Raw genomic sequence first — 14553 nt, 5'->3', positions numbered from 1 at the left:
TCCATTCTAAGCAAATTACAATAAAAACATAAACAATAAACAAGATATACAGACAACACATACTAACATATTTTAAACCTGCCTATGAAAATCCAATAAAACTCATACAATTTTAAAAACTTCCCAAAAACCAATTAAAATGTCAAAATAGTAGACATCAAATAACAGGCAAATACAATTAATAAGGATTAAAAAAAATGTTCTTTCTTTACCTGGGAACTTTTGATTTCCAATCATCCTGTGTGTGTTGTGGATTGGTGTAGGGGAAGGGAAGAGTAGGAGGGACCAAACCAAAACTTTCTGTCAACTCTCTCTTCTCTGAAACACACAAATGGCAGCTTCCACCTTCAACTCACATAGCCAATGGGACTCATCCTCTTCTCCTGGGACACGAGCCAATGCTGCTTCTGCTCCCTCCGATGCAGCGCTTTCTCCACCTCCTTCCTACCCATGCAGGCCCCTGCAATATTACCTTTTCTTCTAGGGCTGCGAGAGCAGGAAGAACAAGAAGTAATTGGCGCAGTCCTGCCACTGCGCACCACCCCAAAATTGTGGCACTCAAGATGGCTGCTTAGTGCTTCCACCAGCCATGCATGCTCCCACTCACCTCCCAGTCTTGCTCCCTTCTCTGCTTCTTACTCTTTCTCTTCTCACTCCTCTCTTCCACCTCACACACCCTCTCTCACACCACCCTTCCCTCTTTCACACCCTTACCTATGCCACTCACACCTCTTCCCCCTCACTCATTCACCCCTTTCCTTTTTCACTCCCTCCCTCTATCCCTTTCCCTACTGTCCCAGGGTTGTCTTGTCACCTGGTCTTAATGCTGGTGATGACTGGGAACCCCACCAGCATGTAATCCTGGAGTGCTGCTGCTGTGGAGCCGCCTTACTGCTGGCAGGGAATGGAAACCCCACTTGCAATAGAATACAAAATTTTTAAGCCAGTAGGGTTAAAATTTTGTACAAAACCTCTGAGGAAGTGATGGGAATTATAAGAGCTACAAAAATTGGATGGGCAGACCAGTCTTCTTCTGCCATTATATTTCTATGTAAACTATCCACTGCAGGGGTATTTTGGGGGATGGTTGTTACTGCCCCAAAAGTTTGTTTGAGGCAGCTCCCTTAGCCTTCGTCATTAAAGAACTGTGCCGTGAACCAAGCCTATGAATGTAATCAATAACCCTAGTTGCATTAAAGAAATTATCCTCTTCGGCTCGTCACTCGTATAAGCCCCATTGCGTGTCACTTTTCTGCTTATTACAGGGATACTGGATATAATTAGACTTGTAACAAGCACATTTTCCATAAGAGAGTAGACAGGTCTAAAGAGAGGACTGAAAGACTACCAGTAGTTTCCTACCACCCTGTGGAAGAAACCAGTAACTAGGTAATTCTAAGTAGTTATCACTTCCACTTCAAGAGACTAGCTGTGAGGGTCTTGGATATGGGGAAATCGGGCATCCACACGCCTTATCATACAACTGAGAAATGAGCATTCTGGTCAGCCCGAATCTATATAACTACACTGTTTGTTCCTAAATCTGTCCTGGGTTGAAACGTTCTTCAGTGGGAACCATGACACTCATACAGTATGCATGAGGTGCTCTCTTGGGGCACTGAGGTATAGCTGCAATATCTATAATAGGTCAAGTGGAGAAGAGCAACCCAGATGTGGTCCCTTTAAAATAGCTTTGATAATGTGCTGCACACTATAAAGCATTGTTTAGGAGTTTTTGCTAAAAATCATTTTACTTTCTCATAGTAAAAAGAAACTGTGTGCACTGTATGGAAAATGGACTGAGTGTTTGTATAGTGTCGATCCTGCTACATTTGATGCTTATAAAAAGAATGACAAGAAAAATGCAGAAGAGAAGAAAAATGCAAAACAGGTAGGTTCTTTAAAAACGTAATGTTGAAAAATCTAGCACCTGCATCGGACAACAATGTTCTAATCTGTAATTTTCTCCAAGTGAATCGGTTAGGCTTGTTTTACTCACTCAATCCTTCTAATTCGCATACAGAATTTCTCACTTACATTCCTTGTCTTTCTTACTCTCTTCCTTCTGTCTTCTCACAACCTTTCTCTATTCCTTCCTTACCATCTGACTCTGTTTTTGTTCTGTTTTTGTCTCATTTTTTTCTCTCCTTCATTTGACATTCTATTTCCACAACTGTCCATCTGTCCCCTACTGCTCCCTTCAGTTCACAGCTAGGTCCATCAGCAGCAAGAGTAGGAGGTGATGATTGAAGGAATCCCTTCTGCTTTTTCATCTCCAGAGAGAGATGGATGGCCCATGGTTAGGTTCTCTGCTCTCTTAGCTGTGGGTAGGTCCAGTTGAACTTGCTCATCAGGGATGCTCTTGTTGCAGGGACTGATCCAGAACAAGTCTACTCCGGTTTTCTTATTTGTAACTTCTCCCCGCAGCACAGTTCAGTTTTTTGATCAGCTGTTTGAAGTACACAGAGGGAGAAGTACTGGTGGCAGGAGGCAGGAAGCTGCAAGTGCTAAGCCATCAGCCCCATTTTGACTAGGCCATGGATGGGGGAGGGAGGCCAACAGTGGTGCTTTCTCAGGACCAGTTCCTCTTTCACCCCTGCAGGCTGCATCAGAATCATGGTAGTGGCTTTTCTTTTGCCCGAAGGACGGTTTTATGGAAAGGGATTGTGGCACACCCTTAAGGGTGGCACTCAGTGCGATCACACAATTGCACGCCCTAAAAGCCAGCCCGGCTTGATTTTAAAATACCTTTACAAAAGATACATCTGAAATTTGATTTTAGGAGTACGTGTACAGAAATACCAAGAACATAATCTGGACAGTGATGCATAAAGCAATTTGGGAACTAGAAATAGGTTTGACTTAAGTTTTTGATGATGTTCCTCCATTTTTGCTTATGAAAAATATATTCTGTTTAGACTTATTCAGATTAGATTTTGCTGCTAGCACTTCGTGGTGATAAACCTTTTCAAGTTTTCCTGAATAAAACTGAGGTGCAAGAAAGACGAAAAATCATATTGCAGACTTTCAAGTAATAAGGCATAGATTGGATTATCCAAGTCACTTTGGTCAGGAGATATCTGGTTTTAGAAACACAGAAACTGCCTAGTAGTGGGAAAATCTTGGTAATTTCTCCAAATTGTGGTACCTAATCAGCAGTGGGTTTTATTCAGAAAAAATTGCCAGTGCTAGACACCCTCCACTTTCCATTAAAACAAGGCAGCTTGCAAGTTAGACATGAAACAAAAGCCCATTAGGAAAGCAAGGCCAGGAGAACAATAGCCAACTGGTGTGAGTTTTGGGGGGTTTTTTATTTCAAAAGAAATTAGCTCGCTGTTATATTCTTAGCTCCATTATGCATTCTCTTACAAATAACTAGATAAAATAATTTGAGGAGTTACTTGAGTTTCATCCCAGTGTTTTGAGCTTGGCATCTTATCCTGCTCCAGATCGCATTAATCATGAGGATGTCTGTGACTCTGAGGAACTTGTAGGCTTATTAGTTCTTAGAAAACTTTACAAATTAAATGGGTTTTCAGTTTCTCTTACATAGAGGATATGCTGACCTAGAATGCTTTGGGGAACTTGCATCCCCATGGATGTCTGTTGATCAGTTAAGTTCTATCCAGTCTGCACCAAGAGTATTATGTACAGGTCATGATGAATTGAGACCAAAGGCTCCTCTCCTATGACAACTTCCAGCCAGGACCACCTCACCAAGCTAATGCCATTTTTCCTCGTCCTACCTTAGAGGCTGCAATGGACTGGCTAAATAAAACATTTTCAGAAAGCCAAAAAATTGTTTTCATAAGGACAGTTGTACTTTCAGCAAAGGATGGCACAGGTCCTCATCTCTAGAATCTGACAGTTCATGCTGAGCTTGCACATGCTTCTGGTGTCTTCTAAGAGGCTTCAAAATGTTTAGACTGATATAGAAACTCTTCAGTCTGACAGACTTAAGGTTTTTAGTGACTATCAATTTTTTGACTAAACAAATTGCTGCGATGCTGAATCTAGTTTCAAGTCCATAAAATAGATTGCTAAGCAGAATTGTTGAGCATTCAATCAAATTTGGGGGGGGGAGGGGGATATTTTTCTATACATCCTGCTGAAGAGAAGAGTTTACGGTTTTGCCTGCTGTGCAGCATCCTCTGCACAATCCCCAGCTGGGCAACTTATCTCCTTGCTGACCCAAGCCCTACTTAACCCTACCTATACAGTCTCTCAGTGCATCTTCATTGAGCCACCTCTGCTCTCTCCAAGTGAAGTGCTTTCCATCCTGAATGCAATTTTTGGAATTATCATCCTAAACAAACTTCTATGGGTTGTGAATCTTTATAAAAAAAAGAAAAAGCCTCCCATGGGAAAATAATTCCAGGACACAAGGTGGCCTCAGCAGAGAAGTTGTGTTTGGAGCTCTTCAATCAATCATCCCTAGTTTCTTTATTCTAGCATGCCTCATTACAAGTGGAATGCAAGGATTAGGGAGATGATCCCAGTCACGCCCAAATCTGACCCCTCCAACCAAAAAATTGAGGTTTTCCTCGCCTCAATGTTCATCTCTATGCCAGATGCGTTCTCGGTGATAAATCCTGGTGCCCCAACTACTACTCCTCCTCCCTCTCCGGATATCATCTGCAGGTGACTACTGCCATGTGGGTTGCTGCTGAGCCCTGGATTGATGGTACCCGGGGAAGACTCCCCTGCTGCAGATGTGAGGAATTCGGTGAGTGGCTTAGAAGATCCTTTAGAGATTGTGGGAGGGCCTCAAGCCCCTGTGGTTAGACCCCAGATGTTAATCTTGATGCCACAGCAGGGTGAAGAACTCGGGCTTCTTCTCCACAGAGCAGAAAAGAATTGGAACATGTTAGTCCTTCATTGCTGAGGCATTCAGACTCTGTTTAGTTAGTGTTGGTTTTGGAGAAATCTATTTCTTCGATAGTGGATATACCTTCTAGTTCCTTCTCTCATATTCAGTCTACTGAAACTCTATTGGGTTCACATTCTGAGAAAATTGAAGAACTGGAAAAGCAAGTTGCTTCTGTACAACAGGTCATTGGGACTTTGGTTCAGTCTGAAATGTCTCAAGGAAATTGGAAAACATTGAGAACTCTTTGATATTTACATTTCAGGCTTTTGAATTTTCTTCAGTCTGATTTCCTCTATTGATTTATCTAAAAAATATACTTCAGAGGTTCTTAAGATACCCATGGAAGCTAAAACAGACTATTGCTAAAGCCTATTTTATAAAGCATCCAGATTATTAGCCCTGAAGGTCAAGATCAGGATCCCAATTTGAAATTAACTGAATTCTTGGAAACATCGATGGATGCGGGACTTTATTTTTGTTTTTCCCCAAGATAGAGATTAGAATGCTTTTCCGTTATAGAACATCTACTTTCTATGGTCAGCAAATTTGGATATATCCAGCAATTACCCGTGTAGCTCAAGAGTGACATAAAAAATTTCTTGCTATGCATGCTGAGGCTATTGCTTTGGGTGCGAAGTTCACACTTTGATACCCTTGTAAATGTATATTTTCTCATTTGGAATACAGATTTGTTTATTTTGATCCTGCTCATTTGAGATCTTACCTTGATGTTCAAGCTAGTTCTGCTTAGCTTTTTTATGAATATTGTCAGATTGTAAATGTTTGAATGCTCTATTTTTTTTTTTCATATTTAGTGCTTCATTTATAACGCTTATCTTGAGTTCTGTTTCCTCCAAATAAGTGAGTTGCTTAGTTGAATTTACATATTACCTTTACTATAGTCAATGTAATATTGATATTAAATAATTAACCAACCTCATTTTTCTGTACAAGTGTGTACTTGTTTGTTTTGAAAAATGTCAAATAACTATTTAAAAAAATGCCTCCCAAGCTACAAACCCTGGTGCCTGCCCACATGCAATCTGCTGAGGAAGCTCCCAGTCCAGCTCTCTTGAAAACCACAGTGCACTCAAACACAAGTAAATTCATCCACAGAAAATTAAAACCAGACCTGTAAAGGTAAATTATGCTTTAATACCTAGAAAAGCGTGGCTAATTCAACCACAGCTTGCTAATTTAATTTAAATTACTTACCAACAAGGGCAAATTCTTTTTCTATATGCAGTACTCCTTCAATTCCTCTGCCCTGTTGTCAGATGGCAAAGATTTTGATTTAAAGAGCTATTTGATTCAGCCCCAGGAACACAGCAGCAATCAGATGCAGGCAGCAAAACTTAATGAGATCAGCTCTGACTCCCAGGGGTATAGCATGTAGCTTCTGCACATGTGATTTTTGGCTCCCTCCTGAGTGAACAAGACTGATCCATTCCAGACTATTGTTCCCACCACATCTGTAGTTCTATCTCCAGCAAGGTCTAGTGCCTTCTGCTCATTCCATATTCTATTACAAGTTCTGTCGGTGTCATCTGTGCCTCAGCTCCAGGAGGAGCCCAGAATTCCAACTCCATATCATAAGAGACCCAATTCAGCAGATCCTGTTTTAAGACTACATTCTAGCCAAACCATTCCAGGAAGAGTCTGGCCCATCCATTCCAGTCAACTCGCTGCAGAAGGAGCTTGTTCTAGCCATCCAGCAGCAAAGAGGCTGTGCCAGGCCAGCTGCCCAGCACCAACAAAACTCTGGCTTAAGATCCCGGCCACAGAAAGTCTGACTCAGCAGTCTAGCCTCTGAGAGATGCCAGTACAGCCACCCAGTGCCAGAAGGATTCTGGCCTGACACCTCTGCTCTCCAAGAGACAATCCAGTGCATTACCACCAGAGAGCCTCTGGTCCCACGTTTGAAGGCCAGAGAAACTATGATCCAGTGCTTTGTTGCCACCAAAGCTTTGTTTCAACACCTCAGCCCCAGAGAGCCTCTGGCTCAGTACTTCAGCACCCAAAAGACTGATTTTGTACCTTAAACCTGGACAGACCCCAGCCTAGTACTTCAGCTCTGGAGAGATTCTGCTCCAGTACCTATTAACCACAACTACCATGGCAAATGACCCAGGAAGAGGGGTCTTAAGGGGGGGGCACTTTTACAGTTTTACCTATTGCCTAGCCTTCCCTCCATCAGGGGTCCTCAATGAGCACTGCCCCCCAGCTGTGAAACTTATCTCCTCGCTGGTCACCTGATTCCTCAGCCCCAGCCCTGTACCAGTACCTCAGTGGACATTGATTGCATTACCTTGGCTCTCTGATCTGGCCTGCCTTGTTTGGTTACTCTGCCTTACTTTGTAGCCTTCTTTGGTCTTCTGTCTGGTTCTGTGGCGTTCCAGGCTTACCTGCCTTGCTTTGGCCCTTGTAGGCCTTTTGGCCTTGCTCTGCAGCCTCCTAGACCTACCTGCCATATTCAGTGCCCTCTTGGGCTTTTCTGCCTTACCTTATAGCCTCTAGGCATAGCCAGCCTTGTGCCCTGTTGGGCTTTCCTGTTTGTTGCCTGTTCCCTCTAGTCCAGTTTATTGTTGACTCTTCTGTCTAGTCCTTGTCCAGTCCACATTCTGGCTTGCCCTTGTCCTTTTGCCTCAGTCCTCCAGCCCCTCACCCTGTCCTCTCTATCCAGCCCCTGACCTGCATATGTTCCAGTTCCAAAAACTAAAATAATACTATCCCAAAAAATAGCAGGAAAAACTTGTATCAAAACAAAATAGGAAATATTCCGCTATATGAATAAGCTTTTATTGTATGTGAAGTGACCATCATACAGCACCCTTGCATCTGGTGGCTAATATGTGTAAGTCTTTACGAGCACTGGGTCTTTATAATCATAGGGTCACTTCTTATGTGCTCATATAAGAGTCTTGATGATTAATGTATTCCCCTTCTTACTGATAGGTAGGGGCTATACAAAATTGCACTTATCTTTGAATAAAATGTCCACAATGCAGCTGTACTTAAATCATCTACACTTGTCTTTTAAATGATCAGTAGTGCAGCGATATGAGTCTTCAGACACTGTGAGTGTTTCGAAGTGGTTTGTACTTCTTCAGGGAACACCACGCTGAAAGCTGTGAATGAATATATCTGTGCAATGAAGGATAAAAGAAAAAAGCCCTTTTATAACAGCAACTAGCTTGTAAAACATGGCTGCAAGAGGAACTGGAACACTTACTATTTGAAAGAATGTGGTCAATGTACCATCAGGAGTAATTTTTAGATGCGCTGAAATTATAGAATAAACAAGGCTGACAAACTTCCGATAAAAGTTATAATATTTCAGATGAAACTTTCCTGTCAAGAATTGTTACTTACTTTTTGGTGCCACAAGCTACCTGTCAGCATTACTTCCCGGTATTGACAATGAACTTTGAAAAAGGTGCCATTTTTAAAGGAAACCCCGTCGACTGGGGAGGATTGACAGCTGGATATGACGGGGGGGGGGGGGAATCACATCAAATAAGGTGAATGACATTTCAACGGCCATTTTGAAAAAAGTCTGCTTCAATTGAGAGGAATGAAGAACATACAAACATTTTAAAATATAAGGCATACTTGGTATTATGTTTTTGCCTCTATGGCCAACTTCTCTTCAAATTCTCTTAGCCTGTCTTATCAGTGTCTTACAACTTACCAGTGCTTATGCTTTATCCATTTTCCTCTGGATCCTTCCAATTTTTGAATGAAGATCTTTTGACTAAAATAGCCTCTCACCTCACTTTGCAACCATGCTGACATCTGGACTGAGTTTGTAAGCAGGTATTTTTAAACAGTTTCCATGCCTGTTACACACTTTACCTTTGTAGCTGCACCTTTCAGTTTTTTCTCATTTTTTCATAGTTTCCCTTTTGAAAGTTTAGTACTAGAGCCATGGATTTTACTTAGTTGTCCCCTTTCCTGTCATTAATTCAGATTTCATCATTATGTTCACTATTGCAACCACTGTTACCTCTTACCAGATAGTGGTCTCCACTGAGAATATCTAAAATTTCTCCCTCTTCTCAGTTTCTGAACCAATTGCTCCATAAATCTATTTATTCTATCCAGGAACTTTCTCTCTCTAGCATGTCTTGATGTTTCACTTACCCAGTTGATATTGGGGTAATTGAAATCTCCAATTATTGCAAAAACCAGAAGTTTTGTGCATGTTGTATTAAATAGGTAGTCAGGCAGGAAAAATACAGAAGTTTGTATTTCCCAACCCTGCCATCCCTAGCTCATCCTTTAATTTTTTTATTTGTTTTTTCAGTGTGAAAATGTCACCTGCCTATAAATTAATCAGCCTTTTAACTTAAATTCAGAAATTCCCCACACCTTATCAATAGGTTGACAAAAATGCACCAAAAGTGGGCGCTGAGTGTTCAGTTGGAATTCCATCTTAACCAGTCAATTGTCCTGCCAACATTTTTCCCCAGGCCTCATTCTCACCAAGGTGAACAAGCCCTAAACAGTTTGGACTGCAAGAGATTATTGGCCTATCTGGAGTGGACAGAAGCTCATAGAAAGTCCTCCCAGCTTTTTGTTGGTTTTGAGCTGGGTAAGCTGGGGATTGCTGTTGCCAAGCAAACACTCTCCAACTGGCTAGTAGATTGTATTTCTTCTGTTACGCCCAGGCATGCTTGACCCTAATGGGCCATGGTAGCATCAGTGGCTCACTTGTGATCAGCCCCCATGGATTAAATCTGCAAAGCTGCAATGTGAATTTCCATCCACTCATTCCCATCAAACTACCCTTTGGACAGATATGTCGCATCGACAGCAGGTTTGGCCAGTCTGTCCTCTAGAACTTGTTTGAGATATAAAATCTAACTCAGTTCCTGGCTAGTGCCCGTTGTTTCTTCAAGCTGCCCCCTCCCCTCCCCCTTAGGGTATATACAACATAAAAAGCTGGTTATAGTTGTGCCCATTGGCACCATTTTTATTCCCTTTTTTGTTGGGGTGCCATCTGCAGCTAGGGATTCACCCATGTGTAAGGACTGCCATCCTGCTTGTCCTCTGAGAAAGCAGAGTTGCTTACCCTGTAACAGATGTTCTCAGAGTACAGCAGGATGTCAGTCCTCATGATACCCACCCACTTCCCTATGGAGTTGGGTCTCCACTACATGGTTTGTTCTTGCTATTGTATTAGACTGAAGGGACCCCGCATGGTATGCATGCATGGGCATGCTCAGTGAGGCTCAAAGTTTTAGAAACGGACATAAGTTTTCCGTGCCCGGTTCAATCGGATAATGTTACCCATGTGTGAGGACTGACATCCAGCTGTCCTCTGAGAAACCTCTGTTTACAGGTAAGTAACTGCTTTATACCCAGTCTGGTTGAAGAATTCAAGACCAGTCTATGATCAAATTGGGGGCTGTAGTTTGGCCCAAAAGGATATGGTACTTGATAATCCAGCACCAGAATTTGCCCTGAAGGATGACTTTTTTTTTTTTTTTTTTTCCCCAGGGACAAAAAAAAATTATATTTGAAGGCTTATTTTAGTGGCCATAAATTTTGAACAATTAGATCTTAAGAGGTTTGTTTACTCATTAACAGGACAGATCCACAACAGTGTGATCTAATATAATTTATTAACTTATTAGTGACCCCTATTCCTATTTAACACCTCTCTTAAGATGCTGCTGTTATTGTTTGACCATCATAATAGGCATCATTGTGTGGTGTTATACAGCCATTATCTCTCTGCCTTATATTTAATCATTGGTCAGTCCATTATTTGAACTCTATTTTTTCAGTTTTTATGTGCATCTCTCACCCGTGCATTTAAAATCTTGTCTGCGATTCAATAACTGATGTGCTTTGCTTATCTTATCGTCTTATTCCACACACTCTTTTCTTTACTTTGTTACTTCTGCTGCTGTAAACCAACCATGATTTTTCTGCCCGAACTTTCAGCAATGAGGACAATTGACCCACTGCTTTCTTCATGCATGACACTGTACTGTGTTTCGGACTCTGACGTCCTTCATCAAGAAGAATAGATGAACACGCTGAGAAACGCCGTGCCGCTTTGAAAACGCAGATATGAGCCCTTGATGAAGGACGTCATAGAGTCCGAAACACAGTACAGTGTCGGGCACGAAGAAAGCAGTGGGTCAATTGTCCTCATTGCTGAAAGTTCGGGCAGAAAAATCATGGTTGGTTTACAGCAGCAGAAGTAACAAAGTAAAGAAAAGAGTGTGTGGAATAAGACGATAAGATAAGCAAAGCACATCAGTTATTGAATCGCAGACAAGATTTTAAATGCACGGGTGAGAGATGCACATAAAAACTGAAAAAATAGAGTTCAAATAATGGACTGACCAATGATTAAATATAAGGCAGAGAGATAATGGCTGTACAACACCACACAATGATGCCTATTATGATGGTCAAACAATAACAGCAGCATCTTGAGAGTTGTTAAATAGGAATAGGGGTCACTAAAAAGTTATTGTATATCGTTTGACCTTTCCATTTAAATCTGGTTGCTCTGAGCTTTATATAGTGATTGCACTAATATAATTTAAAACATGGAGGAGCCACTTAAGATTGTTGGTCTTTTTCTTCATATTAATGGAAGACCTTTACCTGAATTTATTCATTTTGGACTGAGTGGAAATATTAATACAAGATTTTAAAACTATATTAAATTAGGACAGAAGACACAAGAAGTGATGTGGTTTGTTAATGGATCCAAAGGTTTTGCTGTGTATATATTAGTACTTGTAATTGAATAATGTTGGTACAAGTTTGAGTGACTGCTTATAATTAACTGCATTTCTTTAAATTGTTTGGGAATGCTTGGTTGCCTTATAGCTCGTATCCCTGTTTTTGTGATACTGAACACATCCAACTGATGATTTGGAGGGCAATTTTCAAAACTTTCTGTGCATAAAAATCATTTTACCTGCATAAATCAGCTGTCTGAAAATTGGCCACCCTTAATGCAGCTGAAATGCATGGACTTATAGCCACTCTGAAAGGAGGCATTTCTGGGTGCAATTCAGGGGGGAAAAAAGTTTGTGAGGGTGCCATTTTCAAATCTTTGCACATTCTTGTACAGAAAAATTCCAGCCACAGGAAAAAAGGTGCAAATGGTCATGTTTGCTTTGTACCCACAAGTTCCAAAGTAAAAGTAATGTATCTTTCTCTCTGAAAGCTATTACAGCACCCATGTGTAAAAAATACACAATGTGGACATTTTGAAGATTGCACCATTGGTGTAGTGTATTTTGCATGCATATCCAGGTACATTGTCTACATAGAGATTTAAATTTAGTGTAATAAAATTCCCCAGAACTCCCTTGTTAGCATTTTCCAAGATGTCAAGTGTTTCAGGATTAGGTCAATTCATTTTTGTCCAGAGGCGATGCTTAACTACCCCATTTGTGCCCAGACTTGGGGGAAAATTATATTGTTGAAACTGACCAAAACCCGATGAGATCCAGTTAACTTTCAGTACTGTAATAGAAAAGTGCTAAATGCATATGCATGGTTTTCAATTTACTTTTTTTAAACATAAATGCCATTTTAGGTCAGACCAGTAGTCCATTAAGCCTAGCTTCTGATCTCCAACAGTGGCCAATGTAGGTCGCTTACTTCTAGTAGTAAGAGATTGTGTTCCCCAAGCCTACCTTGCTAATAGTTAAGGTCCTATCCTCACACTTCTTTTAAGCCCAGTTATACCCACTGGCTTTGACCACTTTCTCCAGTAGCAGATTCAACAGTTGAATTGTGCATTGACTGGAAAAAATACTTCCATTGAATTTCCCCTAGTCCTAGTACTATTTGAAGGTATAAATAACTGCCCCTTATTTACTTGCTCCATATCACTTAATGTTTTATAAACTTCTGTCATATCCCCTCTGGCTATCTCTTTTCCAAGCTGAAGAGCCCTAACCTGTCAAGTCCTTTTTTTTTTTTTCATGTGAGCTTTTCCATACCCTTTATCTTTTTTTTCTTTTTTTTTGCCTTTTTCGCTACCTTTTCTAGTTCTGCTATATCTTTTCTGAAATGGGGCCACCAGAATTGCACACAGTACTTAAGGAATGGTCGCACCATAAATTTATAGGGAGACGTTGTGATATTCAGTTTCTCTCTTTTTGAATAATGCCTAACATTCTATTTGCTATTTTGACCACTGGCGAATACTGAGCTGAGGATTTCAATGTATTGTCTACAGTGACTCCAAGGTCCTTTTCCTGAGTAATAACTCGTAGTATGGAACCCAACTTTGTTAGATGCAACAGTTCATGTTCTATTCTTTGTACTCTTTGTAGACAGAAAATACTGAGGAACCAGATGAAATGCCACTGCCAGATTCTGAAAGTGTACATGTTATTCCTGGAAGTAGTCTACTGTGGAGGATAGCCCCAAGGCCTTCCAATTCTGCACAGGTTAGTCAGACAATAAACGTTTGCTTTTCTAAAGGAGTATATTTCTCAACCGTTTTCAATAGGGAAAGAATGGTCATTTGAACTGTAACTACTAAAGTACTGATTGTTTCTGGTATGTGAGGCCTTGCTACCCTGTATCCTTAGAGAGAGGATTTGACCCAGAAGAACTCAATTTATATGGACTAGAGCTCAGGGCAGACTACTCATGATCACAAACTCTGCTCTCTTCGGCCCACAACCATCCCCTACAGGCAAGGTTTTCAGCATGATCCCCAATCACCTACAAATTTAAGAAGAGAATTACAAAGGCCATGATCATTTCATGGACTTATTACCTCAGTTTTCCAGTTTCATAATCTAGCAGTTGTAGTCCAATAAAGGCCACTTGAGCACCAAACCCAGGTTAGTGGCAAGTTTTATGATCATGGTAACTGACTGCAGTTATTTTGCCCAATGAAAATGAACCTTTGATTTTACTGAAGTACAAATGGATGATAACTTCTGGTGTTCTTAAACATCAGAATCAGGACAAGCACATGCACAACTCTGAAGTTGTTCTGAAGACCATCCGAATCTGAGCCGGTGGATCTATGCTAAGCCTGAAACAACTCACCCATTCGTAAGCTGAAGCAAGAAAATGTTAATGTATATCTTACTCAGTTCTTTTCATAAATTCATGGGTTTACAATCTGTTCCTTGTTTACATTTCATGGGATGTAAACAAGAACTGTCTTGAGTTTATAATTGCTGATCCAACAACCCAGTATGACAGTATTTTGATTGCTGGGCTTACAAGCCTCTGGAGTAGCAGCTATGTGCTGGGCAGCACTCCACAGCAACAGACTGCTGACTGCCTCAGGGATGTATTTGCTACAGGCTGCAGAGAGCTATAGCTGAAATGCCTCCGCTGAAGCAACTCAATGGGTAACCTATTTTAGGGGTACTAGAAGAACACAATCTGGGAAGAAAAATGCCTATGAGCACAGCTAAAATTTAAGAGACAGCTGTGAACCACCAAACACTGAAATAGGTTCTGGTAAGATCAGAAGACTCCCCCCCCCCCCCCCCCACCCCCATAACAAACACAAACCTTGAACTTGTAATGAAAGTTGGCAATACAGTCATATTCCTATATTGCTTGGTGGTACAATATGACAGCCCAGCCGTACTGCAAAAAGATGCACACCATAGGGATCAGAAGGAACCTTTTGGTCTGGGGTGAACATCATTCTTAAAATGTGTTCACTC

General features: G+C 41.1%; 1 protein-coding gene across 5 annotated transcripts in view; it reads left to right on the top strand.

The window, feature by feature from the left end:
• The window catches only part of OSBPL1A (oxysterol binding protein like 1A), a 546359-nt gene that overhangs the window by 507703 nt on the left and 24103 nt on the right, over nucleotides 1-14553 (top strand). For all 5 annotated transcript variants that reach the window (XM_029591150.1, XM_029591146.1, XM_029591149.1 and 2 more), the window contains 2 exons: nucleotides 1765-1891; nucleotides 13189-13305. In XM_029591150.1, coding sequence (XP_029447010.1) covers nucleotides 1765-1891; nucleotides 13189-13305 — 244 coding nt within the window. The remainder of the gene's footprint in view (nucleotides 1-1764; nucleotides 1892-13188; nucleotides 13306-14553) is intronic.

This window comes from Rhinatrema bivittatum, chromosome 2 (genome assembly GCF_901001135.1).
Source record: "Rhinatrema bivittatum chromosome 2, aRhiBiv1.1, whole genome shotgun sequence".
Classification (NCBI taxonomy): Eukaryota; Metazoa; Chordata; class Amphibia; order Gymnophiona; family Rhinatrematidae; genus Rhinatrema; species Rhinatrema bivittatum.
Note: the sequence above shows the minus strand (reverse complement) of the source record. Positions and strands in the feature narration are given on the sequence as shown.